The following is a 21,091-nucleotide window of genomic DNA, read 5'->3' as shown; positions in this document are numbered from 1 at the left end:
CTTCCAGATGTTCAAGCTGCATTTAGAAAAGGCAAAGGAACCAGAGATCAAATTGCCAACATCAACTGGATCATCGAAAAAGCAACATAGTTCCAAAAAAACATCTACTTCTGTTTTATTGACTACACCAAAGCCTTCGACTGTGGGAATCACAACAAACTGTGGAAAATCCTTCAAGAGATGGCATACCAGACCGCCTGACCTGCCTCCTGCAAAATCTGAATGCAGGTTAAGAAGCAACAGTTAGAACTGGACATGGAACAACAGACTGGTTCCAAATCAGGAAAGGAGTACTTCAAGGCTGTGTATTGTCACCCTGCTTATTTAACTTATATACAGAATATATCATGTGACATGCCAGGCTGGATGAAGCACAAGCTGGAATCAAGATTTCTGGGAGAAATATCAATAACCTCAGATATGCCAATGACACCACCTTTAAGGCAGAAAGTGAAGAAGAACTACAGAGCCTCTTGATGAAAATGAAAGAGGAGAGTGAAAAAGTTGGCTTAACACTCAATGTTCAAAAAATAAAGATCATGGCATCTGGTCCAATCACTTCATGGCAAATAGATGGGGAAACAGTGACACACTTTATTTCCTTGGGCTTCAAAATCACTGCAGATGGTGACTGCAGCCATGAAATTAAAAGATGCTTGCTCCTTGGAAGAAAAGCTATGACCAACCTAGACAGCATATTAAAAAGTAGAGACATTACTTTGCTGACAAAGGTCCATCTAGTTAAAGCTATGGTTTTTCCAGTAGTCGTGTATAGATGTGAGAGTTGGACTATAAAGAGAGCTGAGCACTGAAGAATTGATGCTTTTGAACTGTGGTGTTGGAGAAGACTCTTGAGAGCCCTCGGACTGCAAGGAAATCAACCAGTCCATTCTAAAGGAAATCAGTCATAATATTCATTGGAAGGACTGATGCTGAAGCTGAAACTCCAATACTTTGGCCACCTGATGTGAAGAACTGACTCATTTGAAAAGACCCTGATGCTGGGAAAGATTGAAGGCAGGAAGAGAAGGGGACAACAGAGGATGAGATGGTTGGATGGCATCACCAGCTCGATGGATATGAGTTTGAGCAAGCTTCGGGAGTTGGTGATGGACAGGGAAGCCTGGCTTGCTTCAGTCTGTGGGGTCGCAAAGAATCAGACACGAGTGAGTAACAGAGCTGACTGACTGATGCTAACAATGACATTGAGTGCAAATAGGGATATACCACAGAAAACAGAGCATTTTGAAAAGCATCCTTTATAAACAAAAGCACAAGGATCAAGTGGTATAACCGATTGTTTTTATGATTCTTTTAAACATCAGACAAGCCAGTGCTACTTTCTCAACTCAACAGCATTGGATTGTTACCAGAGGTCTTTACACTTGTGCTGACATTTCATGAAGGAGCACTCATTGGTTACGGGATTGATGAAGACACCTAAAATAACAACACCACAGTTAAAAAGCATCAATTCTTCAGTGCTCAGCTCTCTTTATAGTCCAACTCTCACATCTATACATGACTACTGGAAAAACCATAGCTTTAACTAGATGGACCTTTGGATTTTCCAACGGACATGCCCACAGTCTGAACAAGGTCTACTCAATAGTTCCCACGAGTGTTTTTGGTCCTGCTGGGAAGTTAAAGGAAACACAGTTCACACAAAAGCACATCCACTTCTGACTCCAACTGCAAGTGTGGGCTTTCCCAAACCCATGCCTGCTGGGAGCGAGCTCCGCCCATGGCAAAGGTCATGAGGAAGGAGGCTTGGCATATGCAAAGGCAGGATCGAGCCTCAGAAGTCCCCCTGGAAATTCTCAAGCATCTACCCCCAAAACCAGAGTCTGCCTACTTTCTGCTTTGTGCTTTCACCTACACCTCCAACTTTATGGGGGGCTGTCCCCCACTACCTCTCTCTGAAAAAGAGTTAGCTTACAGCTCCAGTTAATAATTCCTGGGTGTGACAGTGTTTCAACCTACAAACTCCTTTGGAAATCCTCTAGCCTGCCTGAATAGGTTTTTCTGGCCACATGTGATTGTTCAGAGCCTCCCAACTGTGAGAGGCAGGAGATGTTCTAAACCGTCTAAACACATATTCCTTTGAGTAGTTAAAAGATTGATTAGAAATTGTATTGGTGAAGGGTTTTTCACTTGCTGGGCCAATGTTTGCTGCTAAGTCTCCATATCCCTTACTTACTGTGTCCTTGGCAGTGTATTGATTGATATAATGGGTGTATAGAAATGTAAGTAGTGGCCTCAATGTTTATAACCTTGGACCCTTGAGTTAATTCTTTTCTTGATTGAGCCCACCTCACCTTTGCCCTATAGGAATGCAGCTTTGTCCAATGCTTTTTGGAGGCTGGCGCCTGACTTTAGAATAATCACCTTTAGAGAAAGATAAGTTTCTTAAAATGTTAACAGGCCTCCTGGCCAGAAGAGGGTGTAAATCACCTAAACTTTTGCATATGATAAGTTTGAAAGCCTGGCTTCGATTAGGATCAGGAACTGCTGTCCTTGCATGACTCTACCCCTTCCCCCTCTATGCATAACTTAAGGTATAAAAACTACTTTGGAAAATAAAGTGCGGGCCTTGTTCACCAAAACTTGGTCTCCCCATGTCGTTCTTTCTTTCACCTTCTGGCTGAATTTTTCCTCTGAGGCGGGGAAGCTCGTCAAGCCTACTAATTTTGCCTGGGCTTCTAAGATCTGACCGGGGAGGCCTTAGTGTCTCCTCTCCTTCAGGAGAACGGGAGGACGCCTGCAGCCTTCATAGGTGACATAAATTCCCTGCTTTGGAATTTCATTCAGCCTCTTTTCTTCACTGAATTTTCCTACTGAGCTATCCTTATTCCAGCCTCTTTTCTCCACTGAATTTCATCAGTGCACTGTCCTTATTTCAGCCGCTTTTCTCCACTGAATTTCCTCACTGAGCTATCCTCATTCTATTACTCTTTATATCTTTGATGAATATTTAAATAAATAGGTCGCCGACGCCGTCTCTCCTTCGAGTACCCTGGATCAGCTGGGACTGGACCCCGGCACATGCCCATTTCGGTAATTCTCTTGAAGGACTCAGAACTAACTGGCACTCTTCTCCTCACAGTTGTGGTTTATTATATGGAAAGACAGATTAGCACCAAACAAGGAAGAGATGCAAGGGGTACAGCAGCCCAGGACAACGCCAGATCGCTCATTGTTCTCTGCAGACGGCATCTCCTGGTCTCTGGCCACAGCTCTCAGCAAAATGCACATCTTTGTCTGAGCATCTGTATTTAGTACATTTACTATAGGCTTCATAAGACAGACGGCAATAGTATCTCTGAATGTACCTAACATTTGAAGAGCCAGTATGAGGTAAATAGAGATTTAATGAGATTTTAATGAGACAGTGACTCCATTCTACAAAGCTATTACATACATTTTCACAGATTTCTACTAATTCAAGTTTTCTTTCCCCCTTGCTCATTCTTCACCACACGGCCCTCTGTTTTCAAGTCAGTGAATGCAATCATATCTGGCCACACATATGCCAAACACACATATACATAGACATAGTCTGACACACATGTGTTTGCACACTCACATATATACTTAATCACCCCATACTCCACACTCATCCCACACTCACAAACACTCATGACACATGGAACCACACTCACATTATTGCACACTCTTCACTCACACAGCAACATAAAAGACACAATCCCACTTACTTTCACAGAATCATTTATTTGGTCATCAAGAGGGTTATTATGTTCATCGTGTGTCTGTATAAGGTAAGGCTGCATCTTTTCTGGGGAGTGAAGGCCAGAAAAAGGGAGGAAATGTATGTACTTTACCCTCTGTCCATCCTGTCAAAGCACTCAAGGATAATATATTAGACATGCATCTTCTAAAAATTTCTGAGAGCTTTGCCACTTGAGGTGGGGAGTATGGTATAAACGTTGGAATGCCTGTGGGTATGACTGGGAGTGGGTGTAATGGAGAAAGATAAGAAAGAGGACATGGGGGGCAGGTCAGAGGGTAAGGTGAGACAAAGGGGTTCTGGGGTGCAGAGTACAGGAGGAAAGAGGGTGCAGGAGTAAACAGCACATGGATTTGAAGGCTGCAGTGGGTTTCAAGTCCACTGCAGGATTTAAGGGAACTCAGAGGTTAAGCAAAAACGTTAAGGGCACATCACATATTTGCACTGTGGGGAATAAGGGTTGCAGGAGGCATGGGAACATAAAAGAGATTCCACTGAATATGTAGCTTATACTAGGTGGTGTGTTCATTTTTACAATTCTAATCCCCCAAACCATGAATCTGGTATATCTTTCCACCTGTTTGTGTTGTAATTTCTTTCCTCAGTGTCTTACAGGTTTCCAAGCACATGTCTTTTACTTCCTCTCTTACTTTCTGAGGAAATGGATGCTTTTACTATGTTTTTAAAGCATTTTACTAGCTTTGAACATGGTTGATTTACTACCTTTACCAATGAGATTTTTCCTTTTGTAATGTTCATGGTTCTAGTGTGGCCTTTTTTCTGCTTAGAGAAGTCCCTCTAACATTTCTTTTACAGGTGGTTTCACAGTGCTGAATTATTAACTTTTGCTTGTCTGTAAAACTTTTTACCTCTCCATCAAATCTAAACGAAAGCCTTGCTGAGTACTCTTGGTTACAGATATTGGTTGGGTCAAAAAGTTCATTTGGGTTTTTCCATAAGATCTTACAGAAAAACTCAAATGAACTTTTTGGCCAATCTAGTATTTTCCTTTCGTCTTTTAAGTAATACTGTTCCATACCCATTGACCTGCAGAGTTTCTGCTAAAAAGTCAGTTGATAGCCTTACAGGTGTTCCTTTGTAGGTAACTTGTTCCTTTTCTCTTGCTGTTTTTGATATTCTTTATTTTTAAAGAGTTACTTTATAGTACAGGGAAATATATTCAGCATCTTGTAATAACCTAAAGTGGAATATAATCTGAAGAAAAAACCCAAGTCACTTTGCTGTACACTGAGGCTAATACACTATTGTAAATCAACTATACCTCTAAAAAAAAAAAAAAGAGAGAGAGAGAGTGGAGTCTCTATTTCCTACAGCCTTCTGGCTCTCCTGAAAGACAGCCCTACTGGATTTTAAATATTCTGGGTGCTCATCTTCTCCGTGTTAGAGCCCCATGTAGGGCTCAGAACCCTCACCCCTTGAGGAGAATCTCTGTAGTTGTATTATTCTCCTGTATGTAGGTCACACACCCAGTGCTACGGTTCTTGACTATACAGAGATTCCAACCCTCCTACCTGTCTTGTTGTGGACACTTCTGCCTTTCTTGAGTTGTAGCAGACCTTTTCTGGTAGCTTCCAGTCTTCCTCATCAATATTTGCTCTGTATTCAGTTGTAATTTTGGTGTGTCCATGAGAAATGAAGAGCTCACAGTTTTCCTGCTCCACCATTTTGGAGCAGTTGCCTGGGGTATTCTTGGTATAGCAGCCCCCAGCTGACTAAAACAGATTTTTCTGGTCAAGGAAGGTGGGTTGATTATACTCACCTGAACTTTAGAAGTCAAATAGAGATAATTGAAAGACAAGAGATTGCAAACAGGAAGGGGACTCAACTTGCCAATGCAGGCATGGTTGATGGAGAGAATTCAAATGTAAGTCTATTAAAGGAAACAAATTCTACCAACAACATGAATCAGACTGGAAGCAATTCTTATTTAGGTTTCACTTCAAAAATTCTCTTTGGTCACTGAAAGTGAAGGAATGAATGAATTGGCAACTGTGCACTGTGGAAATACATACAGTTCACATATATCACATAATAGTAGGGGATTTTCTTATTTCTTATCCAAGCAAAGTAGAGCCTGTGTACACTGGAGTCATGGCTCATGAGCAGAAAGGGACTGGCAGTAGGGAAGCATGCTGCTATGATTACAGTCTCATTCACAAGGAAACAGTTCAGATGATCAAAAAGAGCCACAACAGGTTGAAAAATGGAGGAAAGAGTATAAAAATAGACAAAAGTGCTCACCAGGAGAAGGATGGTTTGGGTAGCTCTGGACTCAGGGAAGGACTTGGGGAAGGGGTTGGTCCCCTGAATGTGTTGGATTTACTGCTTATGTCTGTACAGGATGACAACCATGGAGCTGCTGGCCCAGAGTGTGAGCCCCAAACATAAAACATCAGGAAATAATAGCAACACTGCAGACAATGCCCCTCTGGTTCTGTCATGACGAACAGCAGAACAGTATCCAAAATCTCTTTCCTCTGTGATGTTTTTGTCACTCCATTTGCCAGTTATATAGAAAGGAAAAAATGACATTTACCACCATTTGCAGGATCCAACACAGGAAAATAGAGCTGGGAGCTCTATTTGTACGTACTTGGGAGCTGTTACTTTCAGCACTGCCCACCTGGAGTTCCAGGGACTGATTGTGATCACCTGAAAGACATTCAAGAGGCAGATGCTACTGATGGACCCTCCCCTCCCCACTCTGCAGAAAGAAGAGAACTTTGCAGCCAAAATCACTGCGGATATGCTTCCACCCAAAGACTGCCATTGTCTAGGGGACTCCTTTACAGGGGAGGATCAAGGAGTTGACCACAATCAGGTGCTTAAGGATCAAATCTGTGGACCATAACCTGGAGCCAGTTGAAGTGAATGATGATATGATGGCAAAGGAGTGAGAAATTCCCCAGGATTCCAGTCACCATCTGAGTTAAGATGATTATGCCTATTGCCAACTTGCTGCTGCCCATTCTCTCAGTTCACAGTCAAATACTTGTCTTGTGAGTTAGAATATCCTGCCTGGGAACATGAGGTGTGGGTTACATACACGGTGTCAGCTGGTATCTCATATTCTCCACTTAACATTAGTTCCCACTTGGAAACTAGCAGTTTATAAACAGTTGCATGTATGATATTTAAAGAGCACTAATACATAAAAGTAATCACTGCAGCATGATTACTTCTTCATTCTTCAAAATCTATGAGCCAGACACTTATTTGACCTTAATGATACAGAGAAGAGTAAGATAACCATAGAGTGGTTCAGTGTTTGTCAAAATCTACTTTTAGGACAGAATGAGGACTTGAAACCCACTGGACTGGTTTAAAAAAACATGCATTGATCCCCTATTTCTGCCAAAAAGTTAATTACCTGTGTTCATATAAATTCAGATTTATATTTAGCTTTTTTTCACAACTTGTTCTTTGATTTTAGACTGGTACTATTTTATAACTTCCATGATAAGAAGATTCCAGTTTTGTAAAGTTTTATTCTGGAGGGCACTATGTAGTGTGACTGAGGCTTTAGCTGTCTTAGTATATGTACATGCACTGCTGCCGGGAGAATCTGGCAGGAACCTGCCCAAGACATGAAAATGAGGATGGCTCAGAATTAAGATGCAAACAGTAAGATCTTTTGCTTTTATTTCAGAAAAGCAGTGATAATAGCATGTATCCAAGAAATTGTTAAATAGTCACATGTAATGCCATAAACTTTGGTACATAAAATACTCATGCATGATTAATTAGTGTAAGGAGTTACTAAGTTATTATTTTCAGGTGATGCAATTATCTACTTGTAATAGAAAATATAACAATGAATTAGTATTTGCAAATGATATTAACATACCAGAGATATATACAAATCAAAACCTGCGAGGCATGTATTTTTATGCATTTTATAAATGAAAACACCACATATTTAGATTGATATTAAGATACTTTTTAAATGGGCAGAAATGATATGATATATGACTGAAAGTTGCTCCCTGAAACTCAGCATTATTATGTGAACTTTCCTTAACATTTCATAATATTAAGAGTGAAGACAGCCTCACCATAATCAGTGGACTCAGGATGTTTTCAGTGAGGACACAATTACTGTCTCCATTAACATCCAGAGTCAGAGAAGACATTTTCCTTCAAGGTGTTTCCATTTGGATACACTTTCTGCACAGGATAACATTTTTTGCAGACTCGTCATACTCTTTATTGCCACCCTGGAGTTATTAGTGCTATACCTCTACTCACCCTGAACATTGAGTCTATTTTTTCCCCTACAGTAGGTTCAAGAGTGAACTGATTTTACACCTACAGTTTTAAGCACCTTAAACAATCAGGTTTCGTTTTCACTTGGACCAAGCCACAGTAGTCACTGTCAGTGAGGATTCAGTTAAACTGCCTGAGATGGTTTAGGATTAGGACCCTATCTCTCTTTATCAGTTCAGCTCATGCTTCACAATATTCCCATGTTCCCACCTGGAGTTGGCTCTGAATCCAGTTACTACACAGAAGACTGTGCCTTTCTGATATAATCGCTTACTCAGCGTCCTGATCTGCCTTTCTTGTACAGACTCTGACTCTCAGATTGAAACAGAACATCGTTACCTGGCACCTTCCTGCTCCCAGTAGAGTGGGCTCCCTGATGGTCATTATACCCAGTATGTGTGTAGGAGGGAGGCAGCCAGACCCTGATATATAGGTTTGAGATGCTGTGTCTTCCCCACTCCTCCCATCAGAGCTGCAATTATCATTTCACCTGCAGCAGCAATGGGAGTGCAGGCCTGGGATCTGAGAACATTTCTGGAAAATTTTCTCTCAGTTGTTAATTACTGGAAACAATTACAAGTTTCTAGTTAGCACCTTTAGGAGACTAAAGGAATGTTTCCAAGAGCCTTCTTATTTTCCCTGACCACTAATGGCAGACAGGGTCTCACATGGAAGAGTGTAAGAAATACTGAAATACACACATGATTGAGGTAACTATTTGGGTCTCTCTGGATTCTTCACTTCCATGAGATGTTTCTCTACATTCCACTAATCTGAACCATCAATTAAAATATTGGTGGAGAAATGGAATGAGTCCAATTACCTGGGAGGTATATTCAAAGAGATAAAAGGGAAAGGAGGAACATGGGAGAACTCATTATATGAATCATTAGCACAAATAAAATCAATTGATTTAGACTCATTTTCATAATTTCATGGCAATTATGAAGGAAATCTTGTCAGAAAATACACTTTATTCTTATTTAATTCTGTTGGTGATAAGAATGGGATGCAGAACAAATGCATAGAAACAAAGAGAGGGTTCGAAAAGAGTAGCTCTTAAATAAAATCATCTAGATCTGATGGCTCAATAGTCTGAGCAATTAATTCAGGAGGATCAAACATAGAGACTAAATAAAATACTGCTAAAAACCAGTGGATCAATGGGAAATAAAAAGAAAATCAGAAATTACCTTGAAGCAAATAAAAATAAAACAGAAACTTTAAAAATCAAGAAATAGAAAAGGCAATTCTAAGAGAAACTGAGAAAGATAAAAGCCTACCTGAAGAAACAAGAAAAATTTCAAATAAACAACCTAACCCACCATCTAAAGAAATTATAAAAGGAATTACATAAAATGTCCAAGATAGGAGACAGAGGAAATGATATAAATCAGAGTATTTTAAAAATCAGAGATTAAAACACCAACAGAACAAGTCAATGAAACCAAGAGGTGGTTTTTTGAAAAGATACATACAACTGATAAGCCTTTAGCTGGGGTTCATTTAAAAAGAGAGAGAGAGAGAGAGAGAGAGAGAGAGAGAGAGAGAGAGAGAGAGAACCTGGAACTTCCCTGGTGGTGCTGTGGTTAAGACTTCGCCTCCTAGTGCAAGCGGTGCAGTTTGATCCCTGGAAAGGGAGCCAAGATCCCACATCCCTTGTGGACAAAAAGCAAAATGTGAAACAGAAGCAATATTGTAACAGAAGCAATAAATACTTTAAAAATGGTCCACATAAGAAATCTTTAAGAAAAAGAAATTAGGTACATATACTGTTTTGTATAGACTTTTTACACTTCTTATGTTGTTTGTGAATTTAAAGTTTGCATAATGTTGTACAGCACTCATTGGCATTGCTGTATAAGAATTCATGTTAGGAATATTGAATAATGTCATGAGTCCACTATTATAAGGAGTGATTCTAGAAAAATGGAATTTAAGGGAGAGTTTTGCATTGGTTCCTGGGTTTTTGGAAATGGCTTTTGAATCTGAAGCCCTTCCATTGTGACTCAGCTGGTAAAGAATCTGCCCACAATGTGGAGACCTGGGTTCAATCCCTGGGTTGGGAAGATCCCCTGGAGAAGGGAAAGGGTACCCACTCCAGTATTCTGGCATGGAGAATTCCATAGACTAAGTCCATGAGGTCACAAAGAGTTGGACATGACTGAGCGATTTTCACTTCACTTCACTTCGAATCTGATTAGAAGTGAAGACACTAATGAGCTCAATTCCAGCAGTAAAGACAGCATGGAGAGTCCATGTCCTGATTCAGCAGTACAGACTCCCAACACATCTGCATGGGATACACCCCATCACCTCTTAGATAAGTAAGTATCTGAGTGACTCTGCTTACAATACTTTTGAACATTTGGGAGAAACTAATGAATGTATTAACATTGGCTGCTTGCTCCTAATGTTGCTGGACTAAGAGATGAGTGAAGAGTTTGAGCTCAGTGATTGGAATGCCCCATTCCAGCACCATATATAGAAGCCCAAGGCTTCTATGTGTGCCCTGAAGGAGACCCTTACCCTTTCCCACCCCTTAGCTGAGATTGCTGAAAATCAAGCAGAGACTCGTGCCCTCTTGTTATGTATTACAAAGGATAACTCAGGAGAAAAATTGTGGGGTTCACACAATTATGTATCAAGAATTATAAGTCAAGTTGGGTTTTTTAAGGAAGATTTTATTTTAGAATAGTTTTAGATTTTCAAAAATGGAAGACTATACAGAGTCTCCTTATATTCCACATTCAATTGGTGACTCTGAAATCTTGTATGTGTCAAGTTGTTTAATTAATGAACCAATAGTAATTAATTTGTGCTAACTAAAGTCAATACTTTATTCATATTTTCTCAGTTTCTCTTTTATATCCATTTTCTTTTCCATGAATTGATCCAGATACCAACTGTCACGTTGTAGTCATCACTCTCTAGTCTCCTCTTTGCTGTGACAATTAATCAGACATTCCTCTGACTTAATGATGGTGACAGATTTGAGAAGCACTAGTCTGGTATTTTCTGGAATGACCTTTAACTGAGATTACTGTGAATTTTTTTTGCATTTCTTTTCCACGGGGACGGTCTTGATCCCTGTCTCCTGTACAATGTCACAAACCTCCATCCATAGTTCATCAGGCACTCTATCTATCAGATCTAGTCCCTTAAATCTATTTCTCACTTCCACTGTATAATCATAAGGGATTTGATTTAGGTCATACCCGAATGGTCTAGTGATTTTCCCTACTTTCTTCAATTTAAGTCTGAATTTGGCAATAAGGAGTTCATTATCTGAGCCACAGTCCACTCCCAGGCTTGTTTTTGCTGACTGTATAGAACTTCTCCATCTTTGGCTGCAAAGAATATAATCAGTCTGATTTCAGTGTTGACCATCTGGTGATGTCTTGGTCATGAAAGATCTTTCTTGTACAGTTCTTCTGTGTATTCTTGTCACTTCTTCTTAATATCTTCTGCTTCTGTTAGGTCCATACCATTTCTGTTCTTTATCAAGCCCATCTTTGCATGAAATATTCCCTTGGTATCTCTAATTTTCTTGAAGAGATCACAAGTCTTTCCCATTCTGTTGTCTTCCTCTATTTCTTTGCATTGATCACTGAGGAAGGCTTTCTTTTCTCTCCTTGCTATTCTTTGGAACTCTGCATTCAGATGCTTATATCTTTCCTTTTCTCCTTTGCTTTTCGCTTCTCTTCTTTTCACAGCTATCATGATCAAGATAATCACGATGGTGTGATCACTCACCTAGAGCCAGACATCCTGGAATGTGAAGTCCAGTGGGCCTTAGAAAGCATCACTATGAACAAAGCTAGTGGAGATGATGGTATTCCAGTTGAGCTATTTCAAATCCTGAAAGATGATACTGTGAAAGTGCTGCACTCGATATGCCAGCAAATTTGGAAAACTCAGCAGTGGCCAAAGGACTGGAAAAGATCAGTTTTCATTCCAATCCCAAAGGAAGGCAATGCTAAAGAATGCTCAAACTACTACACAATTGCGCTCATCTCACACACTAGTAAAGTAATGCTCAAAATTCTCCAAGCCAGGCTTCAGCAATACATGAACTGTGAACTTCCAGATGTCCAAGCTAGTTTTAGAAAAGGCAGAGGAACCAGAGATCAAATTGCCAACATCTGCTGGATCATCGAAAAAGCAAGAGAGTTCCAGAAAAACATCTATTTCTGCTTTATTGACTATGTCAAAGCCTTTGACTGTGTGGATCACAATAAACTGTTGAAAATTCTGAAAGAAATGGAAATACCAGACCACCTGACCTGCCTCTTGAGAAACCTATATGCAAGTCAGGAAGCAACAGTTTGAACTGGACATGTAACAACAGACTGGTTCCAAATAGGAAAAGGAGTACATCAAGGCTGTATATTTTCACCCTGCTTATTTAACTTATATGCACAGTACATCATGAGAAATGCTGGGCTGGAAGAAGCACAAGCTGGAATCAAGATTGCTGGGAGAAATATCAATAACCTCAGACATGCAGATGACACCACCCTTATGGCAGAAAGTGAAGAGGAACTAAAAAGGCTCTTGATGAAAGTGAAAGAGGAGAGTGAAAAAGTTGGCTTAAAGCTCAACATTCAGAAAACGAAGATAATGGCATCTGGTCCCATCACTTCATCGGAAATAGATGGGAAAACAGTGGAAACAGTGTCAGACTTTATTTTGGGGGGCTCCAAAATTACTGCAGATGGTGATTGCAGCCACGAAATGAAAAGATGCTTACACCTTGGAAGGAAAGTTATGACCAACCTAGATAGCATATTCAAAAGCAGAGACATCATTTTGCCAACAAAGGTTCGTCTAGTCAAGGCTATGGTTTTTCCAGTAGTCATGTATGGATGTGAGAGTTGGACTGTGAAGAAAGCTGAGTGCCAAAGAATTGATGCTTTTGAACTGTGGTGTTGGAGAAGACTCTTTAGAGTCCTTTGGACTGCAAGGAGATCCAACCAGTCCATTCTAAAGGAGATCAATCCTGGGTGTTCTTTGCAAGGAATGATGTAAAGCTGAAAATTCCAGTACTTTGGCCACCTCATGCAAAGAGTTGAGTCATTGGAAAAGACTCTGATGCTGGAAGGGATTGGCGGCAGGAGGAGAAGGGGACGACAGAGGATGAGATGGCTGGATGGCATCACTGACTCGATGGACGTGAGTCTGAGTGAACTCTGGGGGTTGGAGATGGACAGGGAGGCCTGGCGTGCTGCGATTCATGGGATCGAAAACAGTTGGACACGACTGAGCTACTGAACTGAACTGAACTGAATGTGACATTTCTTTCATGATTATACTTGGGTTCTGTGTTTTGGGGAGGAAGACTGCAGAGGTATAAGAGCCATTTTCATTTCATCATGTCAAGGGTCCATACAACCAACATGACTTATCACTGTTGATATTAACCTAGGTCTCCAGGATGAGGCAGGGGCCTCTGATTTACTCATCAAATGTTATTTTTGTCCCTTTTCATGGTGAACTCATTGAAAGCAAGACACTATGCCACACTTAAGCATGGGATGTTATTTTCCACGTTTTTTCATGATAAACTTTTAACACAATTATATAGAATCTTTCTGAAAAGGAATTATGTTTCCTCAAATACATTATTTCTTCAATTGTATTTCATTTCAGTTTTCACTGGTACACATTAATTTTTATACTTTGAGTTATAATCCCAAACCACTTTGTTAAAAAATCAAATTGTCCAACTTGGTGATTGGCTGTTCTTTTAGGTGACTTCTGTGTGTCTCTGATATAGCCCATCATTATGGTTCTTCTTACTTCTTATTTAAAGCACTTCCTTCTTCTACTATTTAATATAGGATTCTAAAGGAAATATATATATATACATATATATATATACACATACATATATATCCTAGCCCCAGCTTCAGCCATTACTTCACCAAGCAACAGCTGCTCTTATTAATGAATGGTGTGATGAACCACAGTATGCACTGTACATGTGGTCATGGCCACTGGTGTCTGAAAGGTGGGGTTGTACACAGGTAGCCCAGGGGACAGAATATTCAGCCAAACATGATATTTCTCAAACTTAAAAGTCTGACAGAATTTACCCTCCTTGGATTTTACCTGCCTTGGACAAGTGAGTTGCTTCTTCTTTCTGATTTCCTGTTTTGGGAAAGAGAATATCCATCCTATTCGGTCACACCATTGGAATTTGGTAAGCGTATTACGTATCTGCTTTCAAAAAAAAAAGAAGAAGAAGAAGACAATGGAGGAAACAAGCTCCTTGATTTCAGACTATACTACAGAGCTACCGTCAACAAAACAGTATCAAACTGGCACAAAAATAGGCACATAAATAATTGGAATAGAGAGGCCAGAAATAAACCCACGTGCTATTGGTCAATTAATCTATGACAAATAAGCCCTACCACTGAGAGCTGGTGGGCCTCACTCTTGAGGATGTTCTCCTCCCAGGACCTTCTCTCCTCCCTCTCCACGCTTGTTATAAAGACCTTAACACACCTCCTTTGTGAATGAGTACGAAACAGACTCAGACCAAATCTCACCATGCAAACATGGATGGAATAATATATAATGGAGGTATATATAATATATAATGGAGAAAACATAGTTTCTTCAAAAGTGGTGCTGGGGAAACTCAACAGCTATGTACACATAAGACAATAAAATTATTTCAATATTTTGTACACTTTAAAATCACATAATGCTATATATCAAATGCATTTTAATTTTAAAAATCAGCTGACATAGTTCATCTATTATTTTAAAAACATTAGAATATTCTTTTGTTTTTGTGTTTCTTTTTGGAAAGTATATTTCACTTCAATCTGTTCATTTCTGCATGAAAGTATTTAAATGTTTTAATCTCAGTTCCAAACAACATATTTCTAATAAATACTACCACCTCTCTAGGCATGTTATCTGTAAACTCATAATGGACTGACAAAGTCTCTACTGAAGGAGATGTATTTTAAATTCCAACTCCCCACCAGGTCACTCTTTATTCTGTGAGGACATTAACTTGTTCTCTTTCATTAATGACTATTGCAGATGCTAACCCACAATCATGCATACCTTTCTCTTTAAGTTCACGCCTGTATAACTTCTAGGAAACGTACTATAGCGGACTGAAAACTACACACCTGAATAGCTTATAATATGCAGATTGTTTCAAGACTTGATTTTATTATCACATGAATTCTGAACTCATTTTCTGAAAGTATTAGAAAAATTAAACCATATAATTCTTTACAAGATAACTATATGTCATGACAATACTATAACAATTGTTTATTTTCAAGAAGATGTTCAGCATGTCATGTTTACTATTCTCTTGAGATTCAAAATTTTAGCTAGATCTCTGAGGTGAAGCCATAAAGAAGGTTGACCACTGAAGAACTGATTATTTGGACTGTGGTTTTGGGAAAACCCTAGAGAGTCCCTTGGACTGCAAGGAGATCCAACCAGTCAATTCTAAAGGAAATCAATCCTGAATATTCATTAGAAGGACTGATGCTGAGGCTCCAATACTTTGGCCACCTGATGTGAAGAAATGACTCATTAGAAAAGACCCTGAGGCTGGGCAAGATTTAAGGCAGGAAAAGAGGATGACAGAGGAAGAGATGGTTGGATGATATCATCGACTCGATGGACATGAGTCTGAGCAAACTCCAGGAGGTATTGAAGGACAAGGAAGCCTGGTGTTTTGCAGTCCATGGGGTCGCAAAGAGTCAGACATGACTGAATGTCTAAACAACTGAGGTGAATTAATGAATGGTCATCCATACACTTCAGAAATACACCCAATTCACACATTTCTCATAATAGTAGGGGACTTTGTATTCCTTATCCAGGCAAAATAGAGCCTGTGTACATTACAGTCACAGCTCATGAGCAGAAAGGGACTGACAGTTGGGACACACAAAGCCAAGATTACAGTGATGTTCACAAGGAACCAGCTGGGATAATCAAAAAGAGCCATCATGAGTTGAAAAATGGAGGAAAGAGTATAAAAATAGACAAACGTGCTCACCAGGAGAAGAATGGTTTTGGTAGCTCTGGACTCAGGGGAGAATTTGGTGGGGGTATCAGCCCTACGAATGTGTTGGACACGATGCTTATGTCTGTATGGGATGAAAACCATGAAGCTGCTGGCCCAGAGCATGAGCCCCAAACATAGAACATCAGGGAGTGATAGCAATGCTGCAGACAATGACTGTTGGATTTTGTCATGATGAATAGAAGAACAGTATCCAAAATCCTTCTTGTTTGTGTTGTTTTTGTCATTCCATTTGCCATTTATACGTAGAGGAAAAATGAAATTTACCAACATTTGCAGGATCCAACACAGGAAAATAGAGGGAACGATGTACTTAGGAGCTTTAACTTTCAGCGCTGCACACCTGGATTTCCAAGGAGTGATCGTGATCACCTGAAAGACACTCAAGAGGCAGATGCTACCGATGGACACTCCCCTCCCCACTCTGTGCAGAAAGAAGAGAAGTTTGCAGCCAAAATCACTGTGGATATGCTTCCACCCAAAGACTGCCATTGTCTGGGGGACCCCTTTACAGAGGAGGACCAAGGAGTTGGCCACAATCAGGTGCTTAAGGATCAAATCCGTGGACCTTAACCTGGAGCCAGTGAAGTGAAGGATGATATGATGGCAAAGGAGTGAGAAATTCCCCAGGACTCCAACCACCGTCTGCATTAAGAAGATAACGCCTATTGTCAAATCAATGCTGGCCATCCTCCCGGTTCACAGTCACTGATATTTGTCTTGTGAGTTAGAATGTCCTGCATGGGAACATGAGGTGTGGGTTACATGCATCATGTCAGCTGAAATCCAGTATTCTCCATTTACCCTTAGTTCCCACTAAGAAATATTTACTTTATGTTCTTCAGTTACCAGCAGCTTTAAACAGTTGCACATATGATATTTAAAGAGCATTACTATGTAAAATTAAAAGCTGTAGGCTCTACACATGATCACTTCTTCATTCTTCAACAATCTATGAGGCAGGTACTTATGTGATGTTAATGATACAGAGGAGGGTGACATAAGCACAGAGAGGTTGAATATTTGTCAAAATCTGCTCTTAGGACAGAGTGAGGACTTGAAACCCACTGGACTGCTAAAGATAGTGCATTGAACCCCAACTTTGCCAAAAGGTTAGTTAACTGTTCATATACTAATTCAGATATATATTTAGTTTTGTTTTCAGAACTTGTTCTTTGATATTTGACTGCTGCTATTTCATAATTTTTATTAAGACAGACACTTTGTCTTATAAATGAGGCTTCATGTGTCTTAGTATATGTACGTGCACTGCTGCCTGCCAGGGGAATATGGGAGGAGCCTGCCCCAGGACCAGGTAGTGTCATGAAGATGAGGATGGCTCAGAATTAGGATGGAAACAGGAAGACTTCTGCTTTTATTTCAGAAAAGCAGTTATAATGCAAGTACTCCAGAAATTGTTAAATAATCCCATATAAAGTCATTAACTTGGGACATAAAATAGTCACACATGATGAAGTAGTACAAAAGGAAAAAGTAAATTATTATTATTTTCCAGTGATACATATATCTATTCATTAATAGCAGAGTTAATTGAATATACGGCAATGATTTATACTTTTCAAATGATATTAACATACCGGAGATATGTACAAATCAGCACCTGCAAGGGATCTATTCTTATGCATTTTATAAATTAAAGTAAGAGGCATTTAGATTCATATTAAAATACCTTTTAAATGGGCAGAAACAGTACGATATACGACTGAGAGCTGCGGCCTGAAACTCGGCATTATGTGAAGTTTCCTTAACTGCTTATTTCATAACATGAAGAGTGAAGACAGCCTCACCATAATCAATGGACTCCGGATGTTTTCAGTGAGGACACAATTACTGTCTCCGTTAATATCCAGAGTCAGAGAAAACATTTCCCTTCAAGCCATTTCCAGTTGCATTCACTTTCTGTATAGGATTACATGATTTTTGCAGACTCATCATACTGTTTATTACCACCCTGGAGTTATTCTTGTGGCCCCTCTAGGCATCCTGAACATTTAGTCTATGATTCCCCTGAGGCAGACTCAAGAGAAAATTGATTTTATATCTACATTTTTAAACACCTCATAAAAATCAGGTTTTGTTATCACTTGGACTAAGTCCAACAGCCACTGTCAGTGAGGATTAAATTAAACTTCAGGAGGAGCCAGCAGGGATTGGTTTAGGGTGAGGACCCCATCTCTCTTTGCCATCTTGGCTCATGATTCAGGATTTTACTACCTTATGCATAGTGTTGGCACTGAATCCAGTGACTACACAGAAGACTGCCCCTTTCTGATATGATCACTCAGCATCTTGATCTGCCTCTCTTTCACAGACTCTGCCCTCTCAGACTGAAATAGAACACCCTTACCTGACACCAACCTGCTGCCAGGAGAGTGGGCTCCCTGATGGTCATTATACCCAGTTCGTGTAGGGGAGGCAGGCAGTTGGTCCCTGATATGTAGGTTTGAGATGCTGTGTCCTCCCCTCCCCTCCCATCAAAGCTGCAATTATCATTTCACCACCAGCAGCGATGGGAGTGCAGGCTTGGGAGCCAAAAACGTTTTGAAAACTTTTCTCTTAGTTGTTAATTACTGGAAGCAATTACAAGTTTCTAGTTGGCACCCTTAGGAGACAACTGGATATATTTGAGAGGCTTTTTTTTTTTTTTTTTTCATAATCCCTGAAGATGACAGGGTCTCACCAGGAGGAAAGCAGGAAATGCTGAAATCCCACACGTTAGGGACTGACATAAGCCATGTAGGTCCCTCTGGATTCTTCACTTCCTTGTGATGTGTCTCTGCTCTGAAACTAGTACTTTCCTCACCTTCAACCACTGGACCAAACCATCAACAAAAGTACTGGTAGAGAAATGGAATGAGACAAAATACCTGGAAAGTACATTCAAAGAGATGAAAGGAATAAGAGGAATATGATTAGAAACTCATTATATGGACCACTGGCACAAATCAAATCAATTTAGACTCATTTTCATAACTCGATGCCAATTATTATGGAAATCTTGTAGGAAAATATAATTTATTATCATCAACCTCTGTGACAAGAACTGGATGTGGAACATATAAACAGTAAAAAAGGGATAGGGGTTGAAAAGAACATGTCATAAAATAAAATCACCTAGATATGATGGCGCAGTGATTTTGACAATTACTTAATTCAAGAGGATCAAACCTAGGCACTAAACAACAGGCTATTAATAACCAATAGGTCTATGTGAAATCAAAAGAAAATGAGGAATTACCTTGAAGCAAATAAAAATAAAAACAGAAAATTTCAAAATCTATAAAACACAGCAAAAGCAGTTCTAGAGGGAAATTTATATGGATAAAAGCCTATCTCAAGAAGCAAGAAAAATCTCAAATAAACAATCTAACCTACCAACTAAAGAAATTAGAAAAAGAACTACACATAGTGTCAAAGATAGCAGAGAGTGGGAGCGATATAGATGAAAGAGAAAAATTTAAAATCAGACATCAAAAGACCAATAGGACAAGTCAATAAAAGCAAGAGCTTTTTTTTCTTAAAGATGCACAAAACTGATAAGCCTCTACTGGGGGGATCGGGGAAATAAAAAAGAAGACCTAGGACTTTCCTGGTGGTCCTGTGGTTAAGACTTTCAACATAGGGTGTGCAGGTTTGATCCCTGGTAAGGGAGCTAAAATTTTGCTGCCTAAATCAAAACATAAAACAGAAGGGATACTGTAACATATTCTATCAGATCAGATCAGAGCAGTCGCTCAGTCGTGTCCGACTCTTTGCGACCCCATGAAGCGCAGCATGGAGGCCTCCCTGTCCATCACCAACTCCCAGAGTTCACTCAGACTCACGTCCATCCAGTCAGTTGAGAGAGTCAGTTCCTAGGCAGGTTGATAGGGAGTCTAGGGGTCCCCAAGGAGAGAGGGGTCTGGAATTCTCAAGGAGGAAGAAAGGACAAACTTTTTTTCTTTCTCCACATTCCTTAGGATTATATACCAATAATGTATCCTGCCTAAGGACAGTCTTTGGATTCCACCTTCTGTTATCTTAAAATGTTAATTATGGGAGTAGACCTGGTCTTTACAAGGATGTATCTTGCCTGAGGACAGTGTTATCTTAAAATGCAAATTATGGGAGTAGGTCTGATGAGGTCTTTACAACCTCCAGATATTCTTTGGATTATATAACTTCATTGTTAACACTAGCAAGCTGGTACTCTTTTTGCCCCCTTCTGATGCCTATGTCAGAAGCTTTCTCTATCTCCTTTATACTTTAATAAAACTTTATTACACAAAAGCTCTGAGCGATCAAGCCTCGTCTCTGGCCCCGGATTGAATTCTTCTCCTCCGGGGGCCAAGAATCCCGGTGTATTCGCGTGATTCAACAACAACCTTTCACAGTGATGCCATCCAGCCATCTCATCTTCTGTCGTCCCCTTCTCCTCCTGCCCCCAATCCCTCCCAGCATCAGTCTTTTCCAATGAGTCAACTCTTCACATGAGGTGGCCAAAGTACGGGAGTTTCAGCTTTAGCATAAATGGTTCATATCAAAAAAATCTTAAAAAAAGAAGTGCATTTACAGTTATGTGTTACCCTTATATTCCTTATGTTCTTTGTGAATTTAAGATTACCATAAAGTTGTATAGCACTCATTGTTATTGCTGCATATGCCAATCTGTCCATGGGAGAAACGCTGCAAGAATACTGAAGTGGATTGCCATTTCCTTCTCCTGGGGATCTTCCTTGACCCAGGAATCGAACCCCCATCTCCTGCAGCTCCTGCACTGCCAGGCAGATTCTTTCCCATTGAGCCAGCTGGGAAGTGTATATAATATACAATATACAAGATTTCACTTTTATGAATTTCAAATAATGCCATGATTCCATTGTTATGAGGAGTAATTCTAGGGAAATGGAATTTAAGGCAGAGTTTTTCATCAGTTCCTGTTTTTGGAAAATGGCTTTCTAATCTAATTAGAAGTAAAGACACTA

General features: G+C 39.9%; 1 protein-coding gene and 1 pseudogene across 1 annotated transcript; both read right to left on the bottom strand.

The window, feature by feature from the left end:
- Positions 1-932: 932 nt before the first annotated feature.
- LOC133229711 (vomeronasal type-1 receptor 4-like) lies at positions 933-13,215 on the bottom strand (annotated as a pseudogene).
- A 2,153-nt stretch (positions 13,216-15,368) lies between these two features.
- On the bottom strand, positions 15,369-16,968 carry LOC133229718 (vomeronasal type-1 receptor 4-like). The gene has a single exon (XM_061386444.1). The coding sequence runs from the start codon at positions 16,794-16,796 to the stop codon at positions 15,855-15,857; it is 942 nt and encodes a 313-aa protein (XP_061242428.1). The 5' UTR covers positions 16,797-16,968; the 3' UTR covers positions 15,369-15,854.
- Between the last annotated feature and the right edge of the window lie 4,123 nt (positions 16,969-21,091).

Source organism: Bos javanicus, chromosome 18 (assembly GCF_032452875.1).
Source record: "Bos javanicus breed banteng chromosome 18, ARS-OSU_banteng_1.0, whole genome shotgun sequence".
Classification (NCBI taxonomy): Eukaryota; Metazoa; Chordata; class Mammalia; order Artiodactyla; family Bovidae; genus Bos; species Bos javanicus.
The sequence above is the reverse complement of the archived record's forward strand: the minus strand, read 5'-3'. Positions and strand labels throughout refer to the sequence as shown.

What these genes read in the sequence shown, in the direction of transcription:
- LOC133229718 (XM_061386444.1), bottom strand. Translation starts at nt 16,796, where the DNA reads ATGGCCAGCATTGATTTGACAATAGGCGTTATCTTCTTAATGCAGACG.